We start from the raw sequence: 26,303 nt of genomic DNA, 5'->3' as shown, positions 1-26,303 counted from the left end.
AGGACTGTTCTTTTTATGTTCCTACACAAGTTAATTGCAAGCGTGACTGATGGATCCAGTCTCAGCAGGGATTAATTTCACTGTTGCCACAATGCAACAAGGTGCAGAGAAACTGAAGTGGAACAGATATGTCAGAAAGCTCATGATTGGCAGCAACCTCCAGTGGATGCCAAACAAGCCTCTACTTGAAGAAGTCACAGTTGTATGTCCCCTCAGGATGTGGACGTGTACAGGATGCTCAGAATCTATTGTCCAATATGCCATTTTCTCCGAATGAGTGAAGCACAGTATAAGCACAGACTGAGGGTGTCCCAGGACACTGTCACAGATTGTGCCAACTGCTGGAATGGGACCTTTGACCTGACAGTGGGTGACCATCTACATCTCTGGCCATCAAGGCATCAACTATATTCAAATTTTATACGACCGGCTCCTTCCAAGGAGCCATTAGAGGCCTGTATGAGCTCTCTCAATATTCAAACTACAGAAGTATCAAGGCTGTTCCCAACACTATTTGAATTAGATCACACCACTTCATCTCACTTACACATTACAAGAAAGGTACTGTTCTCTGGGCAACAGGATTCGTCAATCTTGCCACTGTCTTCAGGTGAAGAGCATGATAGACTGTTCACACGTCACTCTGACAGGACAATTTCATATTGTATCTGAGTTTGTTAAGAGAAAAGGATTCCGCTCGATCAATGTGCAAGTGACCTTAGATATTTGCAGTTGGCATCCGGGAGCTGCAATGATGCCTATATCCTGGAGAATTCATGTTTCTGCTGTGATTGAGGGACCAGATGCCTCCTACGGATGGTTACTAGAGGACAAGGGTTACCCTCTGCAACCACAGCTGATGACTCCATATATATAATTCTGACACAATGCTACGCAGTCTTTGACCAGGGCCAGGGTGGAACAAACAAAAAGCCTCCTGAAAAAGAGTACGGGGACTATAACTCCCTTCCATCACCAACCACAATTGACTAGTCAACCAGTCAGCATCCTTTTCTCATGCAATATATATTCTTGCTCCCTTTGAAGTTTGGCATTCTTGTGTTTGAAAAGTTAAAAGTTTTAACTGCTGTCTCCCTAAAAAGAAATTAAAAATGCTAATGAAATGTTGACCTTTATCTGATGGGAGCAGAGTGCAAAGGAAGCGATGCCCTTCATCAGATAACAAGGCACCTTCAGCTGAAGGGGCAACACTCGAAAGCTTGTGATTTCAAATAAACCTGTTGGACTATAAACCGGTGTCTTCTGACTTTTGACTTTGTCCATCCCAGTTCAACACTGGCGCACTCTACATCATGAAATTTTCAAAGCAGAGAACAGGTGGAAAGGGGGTTGAAGAACCAAGTACGAACTAAGTTAAGACGCATACGTGATATCAGCAAACTAAGTGTGAGAACAGGAAAGAGACTTTGATTGGCCTCAAAAAGATGGACAGGCCAAGTTTGACCAGGCTGCTGATTCCAACTTGAGCATTGGTGTACTGATATACAACAAGAGCAAGGAACTATTTTTTTCATTGACATTTAATGTTTTGATTATTCAGAATTCACTGTGAAAGTTATGAATCTGTTGAATAGCATTTTCCTTTCTCAGTATTAAATATGAAAATTGCTCATGTGTGCATTTTAGCATATAACCAACAGATGGCACCAGTTAAGCATATTTCTTTACTCTGATCATGTGTTGACTATGTAAATATCCGACTGAATGAGAAGAATCCATTTTGAGGTGTTCCTTACTATCTGGATTTTCCTTTTATGGCATTAATGAGACAACAGCTCTTTCTGAGTTTCATCCAAGTGGAAGAGAAGTAAGCTGCTGCAATCAATCTTACTTGATCAGTTCATCTGCATTAACTTAACTCAGGTGTAAATCAGTAACTAAAGAACACATTAGGGGTCAGAAACAGTATAGATCAACCCTAAAGATGTCAGCCATCCTGTGTGGATAACACTCAACTACCAAGTCAGAGGTTGTGGAATCAAGTTCCACTCCAACCTCAAGCCATCATCTGTGTGGAGTTTGCACATTCTCCCCAGTCTGCGGAGATTTCCTCCGGGTGCTCTGGTTTCCTGCCACAGTCCAAAGATGTGCAGGTTAGGTGAATTGGTTATGCTAAAATTGCCCATAGTGTTCAGGGACATGTGGAGTGGTGGGGTGGGAGAATCGGTCTGGGTGGATTACTCTTCGGAGGGTCGGTGTGGAGTAGTAGAGCCGAATGGCCTGTTTGCACACTATAGGGATTCTATCATTCTAGGGACTTCACCTCATAATCTAGGTGGACACATCAATCTAAAATTGAAGGAGTGCTACAGCATTGCAAATAACATAATTAAACAGGCCGGCATGCATTTGCCCATTCACTCAGTCTGGCCAAATCATACTACATCTCTGCATCCTCCTCACAACTCATGACAAACCAGGTTTTCCAAACTAAACTAGTCCCATTTGCCTGCGTTTGGCCCATATCCTTGTAAACCTTTCCTATTTGAATACCTGTCCAATTGCTTTTTTGAAAATGTTGTAATTATACCTGCATATATCACTCCCTCTCAAAGTTCGTTTTATATACAAACCATCCTCAGTGTCAAAAAGTTGTCCCTCATGTCTTTTCTTAAATCTTTCTCCTCTCACCTTCAAAATATGGCCCCTCGCTTTCAATTCCCCCACCCTGGGAAAAGACCTTTGCTATTCACCTTATTTATGCCCATCACAACTTTATAAACCTCCATAAAGTCACCGCTCAACCTCTTATGCTCCTGGGGAAAAAGTCCCAGCCTATCCAACCTTGCTTTAGAACGCAAACCCTCCAGTCCTGGCAATATTGTTGTTAATCTATTCTGAATCTTCCACAATTTAATAATATCCTTTCTCTAGCAGGGCAACAAACTATACAGACTATTCCAAAAGTGGTCTCACCAACATCCTAGGAGAAAGCGAGGACTGCAGATACCGAAGAAGTCATAGTTGAAAAAGGTGGCACTGGAAAAGCACAGCAGGTGGAAAAGGCAGCATCCGAGGAGCAGGAGAGTCGACATTTTGGGCATTAGCCCTTCATGAGGAATTCCAGCGGCACCCTTTTTAACTCTCACCAATGTCCTGTACGGTACAACCTCAACATGACATCCTAACTCCCATGTTCAATGATCTGCAAGCATGCTAAATGTTTTGTTAATCACAGTCTACTCAAGGAACTCTGCACCTGAACCATTAGGTCTCTCTTATTGACAACAAAACCCAGGGCCCTGCTCGTTTGTTTTACCAAAATGCAATACCTCACATTTATCCAAATTAAACTCCATCTGTCACTCCTCAGCCTGTCAGTCCAATTGATCAAGATCTTGTTGTAATCTTCGATAACCTCCTACACTCAACCATAAAACCAATTTTGGTACCATCCACAAAGTTACTTACCATGCCTCCTAACTTCTCATTCAAATTATTTATATAAATGTTAAACAACAATCCCTGCAGAACACTACAAGCCTCTAGTCTAAAAAATAACCTTCCACCACAACCTCTGTCTCCTGCTGTCAAACCAATTTTATATCCAATTGGCAAGCTCTTCCTGAATCTCATGTGATCTAATTTTACTAACCAGTCTCCCATGTGAAACCTTGTCAATTCCCCAGGCCAAACTTTACCCATTCCTTTGTCTGTATTTTTTTCTCTCTCTAGGCTTCATTTCCACTTATCGTTTACTCCTCATCCCTCGCTTCATCCTATCTTCAGCATATATACCAACCTTTTCCAAGCTACTTTCAGTTCTGAAGGGACACTAAACTGAAATGTTAACACTGCTTTCTCTCCACAGATACTGCCAGATATGCTGAGTTTGCCCAGCAATTTCTGTTTTTGTTTCTTATTTCCAGCATCCGCAGTTCTTCAGGTTTCTTTTTTAGCCAACGGATGTGATCTATTCCCAGACGGTTTGTGACAAGGTGATGCACACGAGGCTGCTAAATAATTACCCCACTGCTTGCCTGTGGGGTAAGGGGCAAGGTACCGACACAGACAGAGGATTGGCTGGCTGGCAGAAGGCAGAGAGTATGAAAAAAGGGTTGTTATCAGAATGGCAATTGGTGACTAGTAGAGGTCTGTAAGGATCATTGTTGGGACCACAGCTATTCACGTTATACATTAATAATCTGGACAAAGGATCTGAGGGCATTTTTGCCAAATTTGCAGATGACACAAAGGTAGATGGAGGAATAGATAGTATTGAGAAGTGGGGAGGCAAAGGACTCGGACAGACTAGGAGAGTGGACAAAGAAGTGGCCGATGTAAGGAAGTGGGAGGTTTATGCACTTTGGTTGGAAGAAGCAGCATAGACTATTTTCTAAATGGGCAAAAGCTTCAGAAATGTGTAGCACAAAGAGATTGAGGAGTGAGAGTTCAGGTTCAGTTGGCAGTTAGGAAAGCAAATGCAATTTTAGCATTCATTATGAGACGGCTAGAATACAAGAGCAAGTATGTTCTGCTGAAGCTCTGCAAGGCTATGGTCAGTCTGTATTTGGCATATTGTGAGTGACTTTCGACCCTGTACCGAAGGATTGATACACTGGCATTGAAGGCATTCCAGGCGTTGAATACAAGAATGATCCTAGGAATGAAGGCTTTGTCATATGAGAAGCAGTTGAGAACTCTGGGTCTGTATTCGATCGAGTTCAGGAGGATAGGGTGGGGGTGGGGTGGGGAAATCCTACTGAAACTTATAGAACACTGAGATGCCTGGATAGAGTGGACGTGGAGATGATGTTTCCACTAGTAGCAGAGACTAGGACCCATGGGTTCAGCCTCAGAATGAAGGGATGACCCTTTAGAACAGAGCTGAGGAGGAATTTCTTCAGCCAGTTGTTTGTTAATCTGTGGAACTCAATGCTGCAGAGGGCTTTAGAGGCCAAGTCATCGAGTACATTCAAGACAGAGATAGGTAGGTTCTTGATCAGTAAGGGGATCAAGGGTTACCAACAGAAGGCAGGAGAATGGGGTTGAGAAAATATCAGCCATGATTGAATGGCAGAGCAGACTCAGTGGGCTAAATGTCTTAACTCTGCTCCTAAACTTTAATGGTGAAAACAACATTGGAAGACTCTTGTGAATATGTTCAGCAACTAAACACCAAGGAAGCCAATGGCAAAGATTAAGTTTACGATAGCAATCCAGGTTTCACACTCTTGGGTCTTACCATCTCAGCTGGGATCATATTATGAAATCTCCCATAACTGTAGCAGTTTGTTGTGGGTAGGAGATGAGCGCATCCCTCCCTCACTGCCCTGAGAAGTGTTTTCTCCTTCTCAATTCTACATTTTCTCGGCTGTACAGCAAAACTACAAAGGTCTACAAATTTCCTGTGCTATGGAATTAAAAAGCTTCTTGATAGCGTTAGCAGATGCCCCTTCACTGAAGGGTTCACTGTATGTATGTCACAAGGTACAGGATACCACCATTCCTGAACCAATGCCTACTTAAAAATGTCAGGAACTTTTAAGCAACAGTCATGTTCACTCTTTAAATGGTGCTCAAACATCAAGTTGTAGACTAGTAAAGCGAGAGATTGAGAATGAGACATGCACTTAATGACCTTAGAACCCCAAAAGTGCTTTACAAGCAATGAATTACAGAAAATTAATGTTTTATTGCTTTATCACAAACATTTACTGTATTCTTATACTGGCAATTGTATGTTTCAGGTGTAAACCAGGGATAGCATTTAACTCCACCTCAGATAACGAGAAAGTTTCATCTTACAGCTGCTGACAGGGACCTCACCTCCCAGGTATTCACGTTATAAATGCGTGTGCACGCTTTGCTTGATTCAATTAAAACGATGGAAAATCCTAATCTTCCAGAAGCAAGATAGATGCCCCCTCTGGAAAATAATCCCCTTATGTCTATGTCACAAGTACATACGCACAGCAAAACAACATTTCACAATTTTTAAAAAAACCTGCATTTATGCTGCACCTTCCAAACCTTCAGGGTATCTAAAGTACTTTTCAGTCGATCATATACTATTGACATGTCATTGCTGTTGTAACATTGGAAACATGCCATCTAATTTACACACAAGTTCCTAGAAATTGCAATGAGATAATGGCTAGACCATCTACTTTAAATGATGATAGTTGAGAAATCAGTCAAGACCTGACAGATCTACTCTGTTTTTTCTTTGACTAGCACAGTGGCATACTATACATCCACTTGAGAAAGCAGATAGAGTCTCAACCAAAAGATAGCACCTCCCACAATGAACATGATTTGGACCTTATCTGGGCCGACATAACACCAATTGTTAAAATGCACTTGGGAATGTAACTTTTAAAAAAGGTTTTGCGATTTTACATATGAAAGAACTGAAACCAACATGGTCATTCTGAAAAATGAGACTTAACAAACAACCCTGGTCTTTTTCAATGTATAATTTCAGTTACATCACACTGTAAACTATTGCTATAAATTCTGTATCTTACATTCTTATTCTCAACAATCACCTGATAAAGCTAGTGCTTCCAAATAAACCTGCCAGACTATAACCTGGTTTTGTGTGATTGCATCCTCAGAACCGCAATGAAGTTGGCCCAAACAAGCTTAAGCGTTTGGAATGAGACTTGAACCCACCACTCACTTGCTCAAAAGGTGAGAGTGCTACCGTTGAGCAGTGCATTAGTTGGTACATATATATTGAAAGCCCTCGAAGGGCACTGAATTTGTGGAATTCTCTATTTTAAAGGCTTCAAGATGTATGGGAAGAAAGTGGGAATATAACATTGAAGTAAAGGGTCAGCCATGATGATATTGAATGATGGAGCTATCTTGAATGGCTGAACGGCATACTCCTGTTCCTAGTTTCTTTGAAGTCAGATGTGGAGGTCAGAGTCTCCAGCATAATTTTCCATTCATTCGATCTAGTAGGCAACCAAAGATGACAGCCACAATTTGCACTTTTATTTTGCATGACTATCAAGTACACTTGATCATGAGAAGAAGGATCTGCATTGGGAAATAAAAGTTGCCATGGTTCTGACCTTGATTTTAAAAGTACATACATAGTATTTCTAAAATAAATGATCTGGCCAGAAAAATAATGTTTTCATACATCACAACTATCATGTAATTTTTCTTTGAGTTCTCTTTAAACCTCAAAAAGCTGTTTTCAAAATTAAATATAATATTGAATACTCAGCGAAATGTGATTAAATTCTAAGGTTATGTAGCCTTAATCTAATGAAATTGGAAAACTGGAGAAAATTTTGAATAGTGAAGTGATGCCAAGAATTTTGTAATGTAAATATTTGTCTGAGGAGCTGTACATGACATTGCATATACTTAAGGCAAATGTGTTCCCTAGTTCTGCAGTTAACTTTAAATCTTGCTGTGATTGTAATAAAAATGAACTTTCAATACTCAACTTTCATCAGCTGACTTTTAATACCACAGACTTCCATGGACAAAAAATGAACACTGCACACTTAAAATGGCTGCAATTATCACTCGACAAGGCAATAAACATGAAATAAAAATGGTAATTGTCAGATAATTTACCTTGTAATTAGAGGTTAAGATTGAAGTTTAAGCGAAGCATCAAGAAAATCCCATCTTTGGTTTCACTCACACTGAACAGCGTATATTGAGATAAAATATTGTCTACAACTATCCAGCTTAAAATGTAAGAATGTCAGGCACCAAAATCTACAAAGGAATGCTACATCAACAGCAGTCTTTTGAGAAAAGAGGAAAAGTAACACCAGCAACAAGGAAAGCAGAAGCTCTTCTCTCTCTCAGTCTCATTGCAGAAACTAGTGCTGGTGAAAAAGCAACTTTGAAAAATCATTCACTTCACCACTGCTAAGGAAACAGGACATGGCTAAGCAGTTGGACTCAGCTCTTTTCATTCTCACAACTGAAGGAACTCATTAAGATTGGTGACTACATTTGCCTTTATCTTCTGGCATGTACAACTGCTCCTTTGTTAGCTCATTACCTGTATGTGTAGGTTTGTTTGACGTCACATTTTATTAAATTTTCAGAGCAATGGGTAATAAAACTCTCTTTTACTCGAGAAAACTTCAAAATTGACAATCCTTCATTTATCGTAAGATAACGGAGTATAACAGCTATATATTTTTCTTTCAAAAAAAAATTGAAACTGATCAAGAGGTGAGTTCAGAGAGGTTGGGAGATATGACTACTCCTCACCCAAGTGTAACAATTTTAAAATAATATACACATTCAATACAAAGGCCCTGTCTGCAATAGCAAAGATCAGACTTTTGAAGGACAGCAGGAACCAATAGATATCCTGATCAACATTTTTTGACTTGATTTATTTATCATCATGTGCAACTATAAACCAAAACGTGGAATATCAAGACAGAAAACGAAGAAATAAAGAAAGTGTCCATCTTTACAAGCCGTTCTTGTTAAGTGCTCCATCATGGGCCATGGGCCTGATGGCTTGTCACAAATCCCTTTTGCCACTCTATGGCGTCATCTCACCTCCACCCATGCCCTCGCCACTAACAGTGCCAGGTACTCAACCAGTCCAGACCCCATTATGCCGCCATGAGTCTGCTTTGCTGGTGCAGCCCACCTCGTTGATGCAGCCACTGCTTAGTCTCGTACTGAGCCCAAACTTGCCTCCGTCACCTCCACTATGATACTGTCATGGAAGCAGACGCTACCAAGAACAAAAACTTGCCTCTGCAGTAGCAGCCATGAATCAGCGCCAGGACTGCCTTGACAATGCATAAGTTACCGGGAACCCAAATTCACCTGACGTCGCTGCCAAGCCCACTTGCCAGCACTGTGCCTCAGCTCTTCACTAAGTAGTAAAGAGAATAAAAGAGGAAAAAAAGAGACAAGAGAAAAAAACAAAACAAAACAAAACGAAAAGCAGAGAGTGTGGGACAAACCCTGGGTTCATAAGCCCTATTCAACTGCCATCTTATCAATATTCATCCTTCTCTGAAATAACTCAAAACTGCTGTTTCTGGCAAAGTTGGTGGTGAAAGCCAGCTGCTGGCCTTTGCTTACTTATGAAGAGTGATTGAACTTAAACAAATTGTTGCGAAATTTCTTTTTAACCTTTCCCAGCGATATGATAAGATGTAACACAAGCCCAAATCTTCCTTCCCGTCAGTACTATAGTCAAAGATCTGTCACACAATTCATATTTGTTCTAATATTAACATAAACGGGAACCACGGAAACTAAACTGCTACTTGGAGTAATGAACAAAATCTCTCAGACTTTTAATCAAGGAATAAACCTTTGCAGGTCATTAATAAATCCTGTGTCTCGAGATGGGTCTTTTGGGAAAAAAAAAGTTTTGTTAATTCTTATAATTTCCACTACTTTTCACTGAATCTTTGCTTAGAATAACCAAGAGTTATTTTTTCGAACAAGAGTGTTTGCAGCCACCAAACTCATCAGCACGCACACAAAATGGTTGCATCTCATTCTCAATTCAATTTTAAAATAATTTTTCTCGCAAAGTATATGTTACCACTGTAAAGAAGCAAATTAAATGAAACAGAAAAGGTGGGTTTTTTCTACCATTACTGATGCCAAAGACTTTCCACCCAAAGTAATGAATGTACTGTATCTGCCATTCACCGATTTAAAAAGGTCTGACTTATCATAAGAACATGCTGCAGATTTCAGCATATAAACAAATAGGGTTCGGTACTTGCATTTACATTGGTTCTTGTGACAGAATGACTGGCAGCCTGAACAATCTCACAGTCATCACAAGTGGATCTCAGAGAATCAGCAATGGTTATTAGCAGCTATTTCACAGTAATCTATCCACCGAAGGAGATGATGGACAGAGTATAAACTTGGCAACCTCACTGCCTGAACAAACCATTCCAGTGACAGAAATTATTTAGGTAGCATGGAACTGCACACTTAAACTGAGTCAGGTAAATGAGATTTAGTTGTGGCGTCCAATGCCAAGAGATATTTAGGAACAACTGACATCTGTGCTGAACCACAAGATATAGTAAAGTCCATCTTACCGTTTGCTATTCATCATGCCAATCAGTTCAGTATAATAAAATTAAACCTCATGTTTACCTACATTTTGGTAACCATCAGGAATAATGGAGACAGTTACACAGTTGTTGGTTAAAGAGAGAAAGGAGATATTTAGCACAACCAGGCAGTGTCAGTATTTATCCTTCATACAGGTAAATTCCTAAGCTAGAGCTTTTGCATCTTACATTGAGAAAAAGTCTGTGAAAAGTATTTTGCTGCTGTATCTATGTGAATAATTTATCACTATAAAATTAAAAACTGAATATGTCAGCAAGCCATTGCCAAGTATGATAGAACATGAAGAAAACTCTCACAATGTGAAGGTTTCCTTATGTTTTGGCAGCAGGAGTGCTCAAGATTTTAGGATAACACAAAACACTTTTCAAACTGCAGCCACTGAAATTCCTAACTGTTTTCCTCTAAGTTTCTTTTTCATATGCCAAGTTAATGTAGTTTGTTCGGAACCACAAAACTAGTACTTGCTGGCATGCAAGTGCTGTAAAACTCAATGCTAATGGAAGTAATATATCATATTACTTTAAAATATACATTTTACTAGCCAAACCTTTGTTATTCCCATCTATCAAAATCATTGCAATCTGAGTGTAGAACATTTGCAGAACATACAACAATCCCTTCAAGACCACAATATTCCAATTCAAACCTGAACTTTAGTTGCTGTGATGTGGCATATATACAGTCCATAATTATAATTTTGTGCAGGAGTTACCACAAAGAAGCATTAAAGGCAGGTTTTAAAAATTCAATCCATGAACAATATTGAGAAGGTAAGGCTGCAGGTACAGAGTTTCAGATGAATATTAAAGCAAAGCCCCATCTTCCTTTTGGGTGAATGCCACAGATCTTATGGCACTAGTATGAAGGAGAGCAGGAAAATATTTATCCCTCAATCGACATGTAAATATAGATTGACTTGTCATTATTACGTGGCTATTTAAAGGGATTTTCCATGCACTAATTGGTGGTTATGTTCCCTACATTAAAACAATTAACTTTGAAAGTATAGTCCATGAAGTGTTTCGTATTATCCTCTGAACTCAAAAGGCACTACATAAATGCAAATTTTCATCATTCTTCAACACCTGGTGAATACTAACTGATCGTAATTTAGATACCATTGGAGCCACAAACAAGCAATCCTTAAAATTCCAATTCTCATTCAACAAATGAGTTCAGAAAGTGCTTACCCAGCATTTCTTTCCTCCTTAATAATCACACAGAATTATATATATTCTGCATTTGCACATTTCAAACTCACAATCTTCACTTCCTGTAGTCGCACTTTCTATTATCAATGTTCAACATCTAAAATCTCTCCAGATTCACTCTTAATAGAAACTCTCCATAGAAACATGATGTTGTGTTCATAAAGTGGAATCCTCTGAGACATCATGAGCTACAGCATAAATGTTCTAGTGTAACAAGAATATTGTTAAATGATTCTAGACCAAATACATTTCAAATAAGTCTACCCTAAAGTCTAGCATATGATATCACATAACATTCTACAATTCTTTATAAACAACTCAAGATGCAAATAACTGACAAAAGTTAGCAGGAGTTTCTTTTTGTTTCATGAGATGTGAAAGTCACTGTCAAAGTCATATTTGTTGCCTATCCCTAAATATGCTTGCTATGGCATTGCAGAAGGTATTAACAGCAAGCCACATCACTATGGGTTTGAAATCACATATAGACCAAACAAGGTAATGACAGCAGATTTCCTTCTCTAAAGGACATCGCAGACAACTGTAGACATTGCATCATGAAGCGTGTTAACGACAGAGATTGACATATCCTTAGATATTCAGGAAGTCAGGATTATGGGCAAGTGCAGTAATGTGTAAGCAAGGCAGAAGTTCAGCCATTATCTTACTGCTTGATCAAATGACTTATTCCTGCTTCTATGTCTTCTGGTCTTAGGCTAAAAACTCTTTATAGTTGTGGGACAATACTGTGATAAGGCAAAAGTGAGGACTGCAATGCTGGTTTCCAGCATCTGCAGTCCTCACTTTTGCCTAGTTGATTTTAACCTTACTGCAAGTCCTCTTGCAAGGATGCCTACCTTGAAGAAGTTTCCCTCCTCTCTCCACAAGAATCTCAGTGAGTGTCTCTCTCTCTCTCTCTCTAAACGTCGATTTTCCTGCTCCTTGGGTGCTGCCTGACCTGTTGTGCTTTTCCAGCACTACTCTGATCATTGTCAAACACAATATCAACCAGATTAAACTGATCATAAAACTCTGAATATCACTGCATCTGCATGTATGCAACATATGTAACATCTGTATTTGCGCAGGAGCAGTGTGGGGTTTTACATTTCGCTGAATGCCCAAATAGCTACCATAGCAAAGCATTATACCCTGGAAAAATTGAACAAAGTCTCAACATGTCACTAACTCATTTTGCCACAGAGATTCAACAGGAGCAGAAACATTTACACCCTGCTCTTTGATATTCCAACGCTTATTTGGAATGATCAGCAACGGCAACAATGAAAACTTGACAACTATAACTAGTTATATTCCCAAGAAAAATTAGTTTTACAATAATAAAACAGAAATTACTGGAGAAACTCAGCAGGCCTGCCAGTATCTGTGGAGAGAGAAACAGAATTAATATTTGGAACCATTATTACCACTACTTATTTGAACAACTAAATAAGGATCAACACTAACTCTACTATTAAATGAATAATCTAGAAATAAACATAAATTAGTTTAAAGTAAGAACCATATCCAAACAAATGCACAAGAATACACCGAAAACAATTTAACACAATGCAAATGTTTCTTCACCAAGCTGTGCTTCAATTATGAAGTAGGCAGGACAATTTACCTCGTCTGAGGGCTTGGATTTGCGGAGGCAGTGAATCGAATCTACGGCTTCGAACACACATGAGTTTTTCAACCCGTTCTGCAGCAATATCCAAAGGGCTGGGGAGCTTGTTACATACCATTGCTGTTCTACTTTGTCAAGGAATTTCAAAGTGCACCAATGGATTTATGCGAGTTACTTGTTATTTCACATTCAATCATAATCAATATTAACTGTTTTCAGCTGGCAAGACAGATGATCATCTTACAGTTCCCTCTCATTCTCAATGGCATGTTACATGTTTGAGGCAAATCAGCATTTAGGTTTCTCTCAAAAGATGCCAACTTTTTTTTTATTTATTCATGGGATGCGGGCACCATTAGTTAGACCTGAATTTGTCGCCCAGTGCTAGTTGCCTTTGAGGAGGTGATGGTGAACTGCTTTTGTGAGTTGCTGCACTCCATTTGCTGTAGGTAGATCTACAATGACGAGAAGGGGATTCCGGATTTTGACCCAACAACACTGAGGGGACAGCAATATATTTCCAAATCTGGCTGGTCATGGCTTGGATGGGAACTTGCATGTGCTGGTGCTGTTCCCATGTATTTGGTGCCCTTGTACTTCTAGATGGTAATGGTCATGATAGTAAATTATATACCTATTATAACACTTCATTAGCCTAAATACAAATTGTTGTAATTTTATGGATCTTTTATGTCATTGTTTCCTAATGTATCCTTAGATTGTTCCCATATTTCAGAAGACAGAAACACAATGCTGGAGGAAATTCTCACAGCAAAGGAAATGTTTGAAGCAAAATCATGCTTGATCATTTTTTAAGTTGCTTTTGTTAGCCCACGTTTCAAACTAGGCACTATCCAACAAGACTAATCTCTCAAAATTATATATACCCACTTACTTCTGGCAGTCTGGAAAGCTTAGCACCACGCCATATGGTTCATTTTACCCTTTTCTTGTTTCTTGACAGCATAACTGTTAAGAAATGCTTAATCATTTGGCTTATGCAGCGTGACTGGTGAAACAGTGCTATGTTAACAACACCTATTCTGTTGGCAAGGCATAACAACTGTCCAGAATTTTCTATATTTCACACAATAGAATCAGGCAGCTTTTGCCCATTTCTAATTTTAACGGGTCCTTTTATTGCACCACCAGTTTGTGGGGCATATCTTGCAGCGAAATCTGAAAGCTCTGGAACATGACAGTGAAAATGCAATGAGTCAAATTCTGGAAATGCAAAATTCCTGTCATGACAAAGTTATCAGCAATTCTGGCCAACAGAACATAAAATCCCCAACAGGTCGATGCCTGTGATAAGCTGAAATTCCAGACTATTAACTCTGAATTAGCCAAACTTGTGAACATTTATGTCACAGTGCCCACCAATTGGAGCAGTTAAGCCATGCTAAAGTGAAAAATTATAGGTAAGCCTGCAAAATGATCTCACTCAAAACCTTTGTGAGAACGTAACAACATTCATTTTTAACGTGCATGAACCTGGACTGTTGTGTCATATTTCCAACATGGAGAGCAACAAAAAGCTGCTGCTGCTGCTGGTGCACTAAAGCCATAATGCGTGGCAAAGGCTCTCTGGCATTTTTGAGGCACAGGTCAGGAAAGTAGACAAAATGTGTGGAGGGGAGAAAAACAAGATTATCACCCTGATGACCCTGAAAAGCCCAATGAATGCCCACCTGCTTCCTTTTTATTCACTCATGGGAGATGGGCACCACTGGCTGAGGCAGCATATATTGCCTGTCCCTAGTTGCCCTTGAGAGGCGTCTACTTGAATCATTGCAGGCCACGTGCTGTAAGTAGACCCACAATTAAGGAAAGAATTCTAGGTTGCTGACCAAATGACACTGAAAGAAAACAGTGAAATATTTCCAAGTGAGGATGGTTGAGTGGGCTTGGAGGGGAACTTACACGTGGTGGTGTTCCCATGTGCCTACTACCCTTGATCTTTTAGATGGAAGCGATTGAGAGTTTGGAAGGTGTCATCTAAGAAATCCTAGTGAATTTCTGTGATGCATTGTTGTTAATGGCGCACACTGCTGCTACTGTGCATTGGTGATATTGAGAGAGATTGTGGTGCCAATCAAGTGGGCTACTTAATCCTGGATGTTGTCAAACTTCTAAAGTGCTGCTGGAACTGCACTCATTCAATCAGGTGGGGAATGTTTTATCACAATCATGATGCGTCTTCAGTGGACAGACTTTGGGGAGTCAGAATGTGAGTTAAACACTACAAGATTCATAGCTCCAACCTGTTCTTGCAGCCAATGTATTTATTTGGCTAGTCCAGTTCAGTTTCTCATCAATGGTCATCTCTTGGATGTTTATAGTGTGAAACTCAGGATGGTAATGCCATTGAATGTCAAGGGGTTAAGGTTAAATTGTCTCATATTGGAAATGGTCAATGCCTGGTAATTCATCCTAATGGATTTAGCTTGACACCAATCTCCCCAATCTGAGAACTTCATTGAAAAGCATGTCTTCCTGAAGTCACTCACTCACAGTTAGCCAAACACTCTAACTTTTATATTTAAAAAAAGGAATGCATCTGTGTTCCAGATTTCCAGCATCTGCACTATTTTGCCCTTACTCCTCATTTTGTGTTATCTGTAGACATTTATGTTGAATCACAATTCAAAATTTTAGCACAGACCATCACATTCAGAGACCAGAAATGATCTGAACACTGGACTCCAGGCATTCCTCCATTTTCAAAAACATCACACATTTTTCATTAACTAACTTCATATCTGTGTTGTCACATTCCTTTCAATATGATCCAATTATTGTGATCACAACTCTTTTGTACAAAACTAAATGGAATGTAGGCTTTGAAGAGGGCACAAGGAAGATTATAGTAGATACATTAAGCGTTTGTGCAGACATTGAGCTGGTAGATGGAATATAATGTGGGAAATGAGAGGCTGTTCATTTTGTTAAGAATAGAAAAGCTGAGTATTTTGAAAGGCATAGAAATTTGAAATATAGTGTTCAGAGGGTTTTTGGGATACCTGTACGAAGGAAAGCATTGCTGGCAAAGCTAGCAATTAAGGTAAACAGCAGCTTGACCTATAATGTAGAGGGATTGCAGAATGAGGAAATCTTGCTATAATTCTATAGGATTTGGTGAAATTACACCTCAAATTACTGTCCACAGTTTTGGTCTCCATTTTTAAGGAGCAATGTATTGGAGATGGAACAATGACAAAAGCTTAATCGGTTGAATGAGAGGCTTGTCCTATGACAAGATGAGTAAATTGGGTAAATATTTGTTGGAGTTTAGAATAATAAGTGATGCTCTTGAAATATGTCAATCTCTAAGGGGTTTAACATCAAAAGGTTCCTTTAAAACACAGAAATACCACTTCAGGATAATGGGTTAGTCATTTAGAGCCAAGATAAATTCTCTACTCAGAACTGAATTTGTGGAATTCATTAGTCCAGAAAATTAATAATACTCCACTGTCAATGTACAAAAGACAGAGATAAATAGATTTTTGGTCTCTTAGGAAATCAAGGGATATGGCAAGAGGCAGGAAATAGGGGGAAAACCAATGGTCAGTGTTTGAATGGGGGAGTAGGCTCAGGGGCTGTGTGATCTACTGTTTCTATTTCGGACGAGAGGAAACAAGCCGAGAAGCAACCAAAAACCAAGGTGTAACAAAGAACCCATGACTTAAAGACATCTTAAAGTAACCATCATGATTATCCAAATGATCATCCAATGATTCAATAAACCACATAGCCTTTCTGGACTGATATCAACTTGAATGGCTGCATTCACTGGATGCTTGTGAACAGAAAGGTTAAGAGTTGATCATTCTCAAGTCCAAAGCTGAAACTGGACACGGCATATCATGCCTGTACCATAGCCTATCCTATCTAGCAGTACCAATCACACCGAGGTACAGTAACATTGTGTCACTTGTACTCGAGTGACATGACTATTCAATTCATCCAGTGGCTACTAACGGAGCATGGCTGCTCATGTGGGCCCAAGGCAGGCTTGAAACTGCAACACTTGGCTATACTTCCTTGCCATTCTATACAATTTATACAAATTAATTCATCAGAAGTTATAATCACAATCACTCATAATTTTGGCCAATTACTCATTCTTAGAATCTAAAATCTCCAAAAATTAAACAATTAAAGGATACACAACACAGCATGGGAAATGGGAAGCCATTGAGTACAAATGGCATTGAGGTGCACTTTAGAATCCGTGTGGCGTGAATCACGAGGTAGGATGGTAAGACCCAATGAATTTACAATCTTATCAATCTTCTCTTTATCCCTACAAACCAGAACAAAAGATTATTTTATTTTTGCACAGGCAAAACACATTAATACTTTGAACGGCATATTCAAGGTTCAAACAATTATCATCATCTTGAGGAATGCATAAAGGCAACAGCAGTATACACTTAAGACAAATAAAAGGATGTCATAATTCATGTTTAGCTTAATGCTGAATTCAGGTTATTGGTTTTAGTGTCCAACAGTCCTACATCATTGCATGAATGAGTACAATACATAGTCATGAACATTGGAGAATTCAATAAATAAGTAACTTCAGATATGTTTAGATTTAATTGGCACCTTTAGTAAATGTTAGTCTGCAGAAAAAGTCTGTGAAATAATTGTTGCAAGTATTATCTGGAATATATTCATTTAATGATTACATAAGCCAGCACTGCAATGCCACTGCCAAACAAAAGAGCATCATACTTGACTCTAAATTCAAAGATCTCTCACAGCACTGCGCATGGGTAAACTGGAACATTACATGCAGGTTTTGATCTTTACTGCAGTGCTGGTACATTGTAAATGTGAAGGCTCTCCCTCAATACAACACAGCAAACTGATTGATGCAGCATTCTGCATGACTTTAAGGTTAAAGATTTCACACACCAAAATTGAAAGATATCCATCAATGATAATATTTATCTACTACTTCCCAATCCTTTGTAACTCTGTCCAAGCCTCCATAAAAAATCCTTTCATTTTCAGTTTGTTGCATTGCAAAGTATTTATTTTCTTCCTACTTTTACTTTCGCGATTAGTATTAGTTCCACATTTAAATACTTGAGTTGTCCCTTCCCTTAGGCATGTCTTCAACCACAATTTCTGAGTTAAAAATCACACAACCACCTGATGAAGGAGCACCGCTCCAAAAGCTAGTGTGCTTCCAATTAAACCTGTTGGACTATAACCTGGTGTTGTGTGATTTTTAACTTTGTACACCCCAGCCCAACACCGGCATCTTCAAATCACAATTTGAAGTCAACATGAAATATTCTCAAATATTCCCCTCTGGGAAAAGATTTGGTTTTCCTCAACAATACAAAAGTAATTACTATCCATTAACTACTGACTCAAAATTCTAACTTAATTGTTTAAACTACAGTCTCAAGAGAAAATTTTACTTGTGAAAGAAACTGCCATGAAAAGAGAAATAAATCTTTCCAAGCTCTTCTGGTAACCTTCTTGCAACAGTTTGATATATTTCTGGTATTCAGCAGAGCTGGGAGAATTTGCAACCATGGATATTGTATCACTGTGGAGGGACAGTCAGGTTGAGGGAGAACTAAGAGATGAAATGTGGGACTCGGTTCACTGTCTTGTTTCCAGGGCCTACAAGGAAGGTAGGTGATGAGGTTGTCACTGTCCGTGGTTGTCCCACAGTCTCTGACATCAAATCCTGAACAATCCTCTGAGCAACCCAAAAGAAGAAGCATTAAAATTTGCTTGATTGAACTTTTCATTTATGAGTTAGCAAATTATGGTACATGCAATAATGTCCATGGCCATTAGAGACAGCAACCCATGTAATAGTACCTCTAGGAATATGTCTACACATGACAATCCTACAAAAACAAAAAACTGGCCTAACAAAATGTCGAGGGAAGGGGAGTAACAAGATAAGGGGGTTGGGGGAAGAGGGGCTAAGAGGGTAAAGGGACAAATCCTAGCAACATCAATGAGCTGGAAGCAGTTCAGAGGATGCTTACTAGACCAATACCTGGACTGCCTTATGAGGGAAGACTAGACAGGATAGGCTTGTATCCTCTGGAGTTTAGAAGAGTCAGAGGTAACTTAGTCGAAACATAAGATCATGAGGGGACTTGAGAGGGTGGATGTTGAATAGATGCTTTCTCTTGTAAGGGAATCTAGAACTAAGAGTCATACTTTAAAAATAAGGGGTCAGCCATTTAAGACAGTGATGAGGAAACTTCTTTTTCCTCTCAGAGGCTTGCAAGACTTTGAAATTCCCTTCCTCGAATGACAGTGTATGCTGAATCTTTTAGTATTTTAAGGCAGATGTAGATAGATTCTGAATTACTAAGAAGATTAAAGGCGATAAGGAATACAAATTTACAGATTTTGAGTAGAGGATAAAAATCATATTGATCAGGCTTGACGGGCCAAATGGTCTACTCTTGTTCTTATGTCTGACAAGTTTATTCTTAAAAATATCCAAAAGGATTGTATTTAAATATCACTAAATCGATGCTAATGATTCCAGGACCATGCTCAGACTGCACATATCTCATGTCAAATCAACTTTTAATTAAGGGTTACAGGTATTGTCCAAAACAATTCAGGTCCAAGGTCAAGCTTCAGCTATGGGTTCAGACCTTCTAGTGAAAGTTTTAGGTCAGATATGGTCACACTGTATGAGCCTTTTAAACTGAACTAGAATGGAAAGCATATGCTAAGCACACACACTCTGAGTTCTCTTTACTTTTCTTCACCTTTTGTGTTTCCTTTACTTACCTCTTGTCCTGAACTCAGATAGCATCGGAGGTGGCGAGGAATTCCAGCATGAATTGGAGTGGGTGGATTCCCGTGCAAGGACCTCGTGGCACCAGCAAGTGAACCACTGTTTACTCTTGTGGGGTGAGCAACAGCTGCTACATCGGCAGGTAGGGCCAGTGGTGAAAGATGACGCCTGAGGATCAGCGACTTCATCATTGGTTGGGTCCAGAACTGGCAAAGCGAAGCAGTGGTGGAAGGGCATCACGGCGACATCAAGGAGATGGGCCCCAGCAGCAAGAGGTGTGACTCTGATGCTGGCGAGTCCGAAGCAGGCTCACCAACGTGAGGTGATGACAGAGGAGAATCAGCCCAGCAGCGAAAGACAGTGCTTGAAGAGTGGGCAACTTCAACATTGATTGTGTCTGGTATAGATGGCATCAAAGAAGTGAAGGACAATGGCAGTGCAGGCATCGTTGATGAGCTGGTTCAGGACTGCTGGACTCTCTTTAAGCTATATCTTTCTATTTTTATTTACTTATTTTTAAACTGTTTAAAATGATGCCGGATAATGGCAATAGTATCTTTCTCAATGTAAAATACACGTGATAATAAAATTACTCATTCACTTATTATTCATTTATTCTCCCCAGGACAGATTCACCATTTTACACTCGATTTCTGTCTCCACAGATGCTGCCAGATCTGCTGTGTTTTTACAGCACAGTTTTTATTTCAGATCTCCAGCATATGCAGTGCTTTGCTTTTATCTGAGTGTAAACAGGGTAATGCTTGGGTCAAAACCAAAACTCTGCAAGAACTCTCATCCAAGAACACATTTTTGTGCAACAGTTGGCAGCTGCTTTCAAACTGAAACCAAAATAGAGAATCATCTGAAGGGTTCACAAAATCCTGCCCCTACAAGAATGCACAGACATATACGGTCATGGTAATTTGCTTTCAATTAGTCTGGAGAATGATTCAAAGCCACTTGAACCAGAACAAAATTACCAGACGACAATAGCTTTTTTCCCTGACTTGGTATTCTGTATTAACCTCTTGGTCTGTCTGAAGTTCTAACTTCACATAAACAAGTAGCTGCTTGGCAATACAGACAAGTCCCCATTATAGTTTTCAATAATAGTAATAATAATAATAGCCTTCAATATTAGATTAGATTCCCTACAGTGTGGAAACAGGCCCTTCGGCCCAACCAGTCCACGCCGATTCTCCGAAGAGTAACCCACCCAGACCCATTTCCCTCTGACTAATGCACCTAACACTATGGGTAATTTAGCATGGCCAATTCACCCAACCTGCACATCTTTAGATTAGATTAGATTACATTACATTACAGTGTGGAAACAGGCCCTTTGGCCCAACAAGTCCACACCGACCCACCGAAGCGCAACCCACCCATACCCCTACATTTACCCCTTACCTAACACTACGGGCAATTTAGTATGGTCAATTCACCTGACCTGCACATCTTTGGACTGTGGGAGGAAACCGGAGCACCCGGAGGAAACCCACGCAGACACGGGGAGAATGTGCAAACTCCACACAGACAGTCACCCAAGGCTGGAATTGAACCTGGGACCCTGGTGCTGTGAGACAGCAGTGCTAACCATTGAGCCACATGAACTTATTTTGGGTACAGGATTATGAATAATGAGCTAAAGACTGTTCGTGAGTAAATATACTGAAACATTTTTGCAGCAATAAAAAATATTAATGTTCCCCAGTTCAGGGCTAACCATCAGGCATTCAACTCTCATCTACCCAGCAGAGAGTCCAACTAGTTTGCCACAACTTATTCTCAAGGAAGACTTAGGTGCTTGATTCATTTGATCATTTGAATAAATCTATTTCACGGTGGTTGGGGCTAGAGGGGTTGGATTGAATGGGGAGGTAGGATGATTAGCAAGCAGTTTCCTCTGAAATGGACATGAGGAAATACCAGATTTTCATTCTAATTTCATGTGGCATACACATATCATACTGTAGAATGTATCTAACAATTTGGCTTGACAATGGCTTTTTCACTACTCTCCTGGTAACTCGCCAATGCCATTAAGAGTTGACATGGATAGACTTACATTTTTAGCCACAACATGGAGTTCATTCTGCACCATCATACTGCTTCAAGACATTACACATGCCATTAAAACAAGTCATTAAATGAAGTTAGCTGAGGTGCACTGCAAACTTCCGTAATCCATTTACTGCTACAAGAACAAGACAGACAAGAATATCTGAAGCGATTAAGAATTCTATTTACAGAAATTCATGTAGTGTTGATAACTACAAGGTTTTAACAAAAGAAGCTTTGTTTTCATTAAGCATTTGGACAGTGACTACCAGTCTTCATTACATAGTTGTTACTGAAGCAGAACGGTTCACTGTTATGAGCATTAGCTGCAAACATTGCTGCTGTCAGACTTGACTATTATTCTTAATGAGCATATGTAACAGTCCAGAATTTTTTTAAAAATAGTAAACATGCTTCACGTGAAGCTTCGTCACAGTCAGAAACTGTCACAGCCAGAATACATAAACTTCTTTCCCTTTCTATAAAATGTCATAAGACCACCACTAAGCCAAAATGAAAAATGAATCCTATTTGACCTTTTCCTTTTATATATGAACAATTTTATTTGGTTTGTGCATATTTGTATATGAACTTTCTTCTGAACTAATCCCATACATAAATCTTTAATTATTATGCATTGACTAATCAAGATACAGGTCATGCATTAGCTCCAAGAAGCCAACTCCTCCAAGCTACAATTCTAAACATTTATACATCCCAATTAAATCAACACAAAATTTGAGTCAAAATGAAGGAAATGTGAAATTTAAGTTATTTTCGTTTGGAGATGGTGGTGAGTGATTAATGTGCTTTGCATGTTAGAATCACTATGTACCTAAAATGCACACAAATATATGATAGTTCTGGAGTTGCTTGCTGCTATCTCCTCCTCTTTCAGTTTCTTCCATTTTCACTTGAAATTGGCACAATGCTAGATGATGACTCTTGGCCATGCTCTTCTGTGCATCACCAATTCTTCTTTCAATCTCAATGTGTTTAGTCCCATGCCACCACACCCTTCCACCTAGCTTTGGGCCAACATCACCTTGGCAATCACATTTCTCTGGCATCAGTGATGTTTCTTCTGAATATGTATCCAAACTGACTTTCAAGGATTTCCACAATGACAGTTCTTTGCTCATTTTGGTTAAACTAGTGCTGATAGTAAATGCATGGAGCAATTTTTTAACACAATAACTGCATTGTGGTTTATGAATCACAATCCTCTTACATTGTTGGAACAATTTAAAGACAGGAATATGAGACTGTTTCATTGAAGTCCTATGTTACAGACTGTTAATTTACAAACCGTACATGTTGCAGGTCGTAAGAACATGATAGCAGATCCATTATCGCAGATTTAACAGATAAAGTATAGATAAGATTGAACAGATACCAATGTTATTTATTTATATATTGTATATATACATGCGTGTGCGTGTAGAAGTTAATGTGAACTTAATGTCCTATGTATTTCATGGTAATAGGGTTAAGAATTAGAAAAAAGTGAAGCCATCTTTTCATTATGAAGGTTCATTTTTTTTCTTAAGGGGGAAGGTGTTATGAAGTTAAAGGCATGTTCTGTATCTTTAAGACAGCAAAAGCTGAAAGCTGACAAGCACTGTCATGTGACTGACTAGCAGTCACAGAGTGTGCTGGCAAATTGAAAAATGTATCTAGGCTGTAACCTAGGTACCTCAGTTGTTTTCACAGCAGTTCAAATTTAACCAGTTTAAATTATGCCCTAAGATACTAAAAACCAATTAGATTTGAATTTTACTGTTTTGACAACATTGAACCAATGAGACGATCCAATGTTTGGGGTATTAAAAAAAGCAGGCATTCTGGGCAGTTAGCCAGAAACAGCACCAACTGCCATTGAAAAACTGCTATTTGCCACACTCTGTCAAAGGTACCTTTTTCATATGAAACATCTCTGCAGCAGAAGACCGAAGACAACCCAGGGAGCTCTACAAACAGGGGACGACCAACACCTGAGATGACAGCCACTGTCTGGTTTTGAAAATTAAGTTGCTATAAATTTAATAAGGGCTGTTATTGGATCAGGATATTGTTATAGAGTGGGAGGTAGATAACAAACCTTCAAGAGAAAGAAGGCTTAGAGTTGTAAATAGTTGTTGTTTTAGAGGTAAAGAATAAATTGATTTTTTTTGCTGAACAGTGGAATTTGGGTAGTTCTCTTTCACTCATACTTTGACAGATTAAGAGGCGAGGTGAGCTTTTCTGGTGTTTGGTTTAATTAGCAAAGGGCTTACCACCATGTTGAATCTTTAAATTCCAAATGCAAAATTTTAATGGGAAAGGTACGTTGCAGAGCTAGTGTGATAGCAATGGATAGAAGGGAACAGCATGCAAAGGAACCCAGATACAGATTAATGTGGACAAAGAGAAAACAAATTACACAGTGATGGTTGTTAAAATTGATAGCAATAACTGGTTATGTTGCTGGGATACCACATTACCGAACTTCACAAACAACACTGGATTACAAATGCGGGAACAAAAATCTAACATAATATTATTAATGATATTCAGCCTGTTTTTGGCAAAATAGGATTGAATTTGACTCAATCTTGCATTTTAATCATTTGAATTAGAGAGAGGAAATGTTGTAATATTAAAAAGGATGTTTTTCTAATGAAGCATAGAACTTAGCCAGGCACTCAGGGACGGGTTTGTAAAATAATATATTAAAGGAGGAGACAGATCACTGTTAAAACTGAGAGAATCTGTTATGAAAGCAATCTCAATCTCTACAACCAATACCGAAGCCAATAACATGGAATGTTCTCAAACTACATCTTATGTTTTCAAGGCTTTACAAATAACATTCACCCTTATTCATATGTGTAAGAAAGCTACACAATGTCACCAGTAAAATTTCTTACCTTCTGACAACGACACACTCATACAGACTCCAGATGTTTTCCAACACGAACTGTACAAAGAGCGGTTTTTTACCTTTCGACTGCAATGGAGGAGAAAATAATTTCAGTTAATTGAAAGATTAAACTAATCGAAAAAGCAATTAAAGCAACTTTAAAAGTTGACATACTAACACTTTTACAAATAAAATGAAAACCTTACTACCATTGAATGGGATAATCGTTCGCAGGATTCTCAGGATTACAGCCATCGAACACCAGAGGAAATCATAAAAACACATTGCAAACAGCTGTTCTGAAACTCAGTTTTCCAGTATTATGCCAAAAATTATGGCCGGAGAGGAGAATAGTTCACACAGAAAGTCTCAGTTTCATACATTTAAAATTTTCTGGGATACTGGAGAGTTGCACCCGTTTTACTGAAGGATGAAACATTTTCTCAAAACCATATTTGTGACTAAGTTTTCACAATAGGAAATAGTACAATCTTATATAAACAGAATTTTGATCTAATCCACCATCCAATTTATAAGCTGCTCTTGAAATTTCATGTATACTTTAGTCAATGAACAGATAATTGATTAGGATGTAAATAAAGCATCAAGTTAACTTCAAAATTGGACTTTGAGACACGAGATGTTATAAATTATCAATTAAGCTTTAGTGCTCTTAAATTATCCCAGGGAAATTTCAAATTCCTAGGTAATTCCTGCTGAGTCAGTGTTAGGATTTTCTTGTAGTTTCACACAACTCGAAACTGCTGTACAGAAAGGGCAATCCATCATTGGAATGTCTGGGACAAAGTGATAGTACTGCTTCCAAGTTTAGAGCAGAACCACTTTTTTGATTGCTCACATTATAAAATTCATAACTGGGTACCACTGTCTGGGCTGCAATGGTTTCCCTCAAGAAGGTGATGGTGAGCTAATTTATTGAACTACTGCAATCCATTTGGTATAGGTAGACGCCATAATGCTGTTAATGAGGGTGTTCAGGATACTGACCCAGTGACACTGAATTGTTGATGATATATTTCCATTGGTAAGTAGAAACATAAAATGGTATTCTGATCCGGAGTTTCATTTCATTCGTCATTTAATCTGATACTTTAACAAAAAAAAAAGTATTTTCTGGTCCTTCCAAACCTTTCACAATTAAGTAGAATGGATGGCTTTGAGGTATGTAGAGAAGAGGTGTTGGAAATTCTGGAAAGGGTGAAAATAGATAAGTCCCCTGGGCCTGATGGCATTTATCCTAGGATTCTCTGGGAAGCAAGGGAGGAGATTGCAGAGCCATTGGCCTTGATTTTTATGTCCTCATTGTCTACAGGAGTAGTGCCAGAAGATTGGAGGCTAGCAAATGTGGTTCCCTTGTTCAAGAAGGGGAGTAGGGATAACCCTAGTAACTATAGGCAGGTGAGTCTCACTTCTGTTGTGGGCAAAATCTTAGAGAGAATTGTAAGGGATAGGATTTATGAACATCTGGAAGTGTAGGTCGTGCCTCACAAACCTTATTGAATTCTTTGAGAAGGTGAATAAGGAGGTGGACGAGGGGAAAGCGGTAGATGTGGTGTATATGGATTTTAGTAAGGCGTTTGAGAAGGTTCCCCATGGTAG

At 39.0% G+C, this 26,303-nt stretch overlaps 1 protein-coding gene across 2 annotated transcripts in view; it reads right to left on the bottom strand.

Annotated features, from left to right (window-relative positions):
* efl1 (elongation factor like GTPase 1) overlaps positions 1–26,303 on the bottom strand; it is a 262,860-nt gene that overhangs the window by 187,176 nt on the left and 49,381 nt on the right. For both annotated transcript variants that reach the window (XM_043677604.1, XM_043677605.1), the window contains 3 exons: positions 24,691–24,770; positions 17,091–17,227; positions 12,916–13,038 (listed from right to left, as the gene is read on the bottom strand). In XM_043677604.1, coding sequence (XP_043533539.1) covers positions 12,916–13,038; positions 17,091–17,227; positions 24,691–24,770 — 340 coding nt within the window. The remainder of the gene's footprint in view (positions 1–12,915; positions 13,039–17,090; positions 17,228–24,690; positions 24,771–26,303) is intronic.

Source organism: Chiloscyllium plagiosum, chromosome 36 (assembly GCF_004010195.1).
Source record: "Chiloscyllium plagiosum isolate BGI_BamShark_2017 chromosome 36, ASM401019v2, whole genome shotgun sequence".
NCBI lineage: Eukaryota > Metazoa > Chordata > Chondrichthyes > Orectolobiformes > Hemiscylliidae > Chiloscyllium > Chiloscyllium plagiosum.
This window is presented reverse-complemented; position numbering and strand designations above follow the sequence as displayed.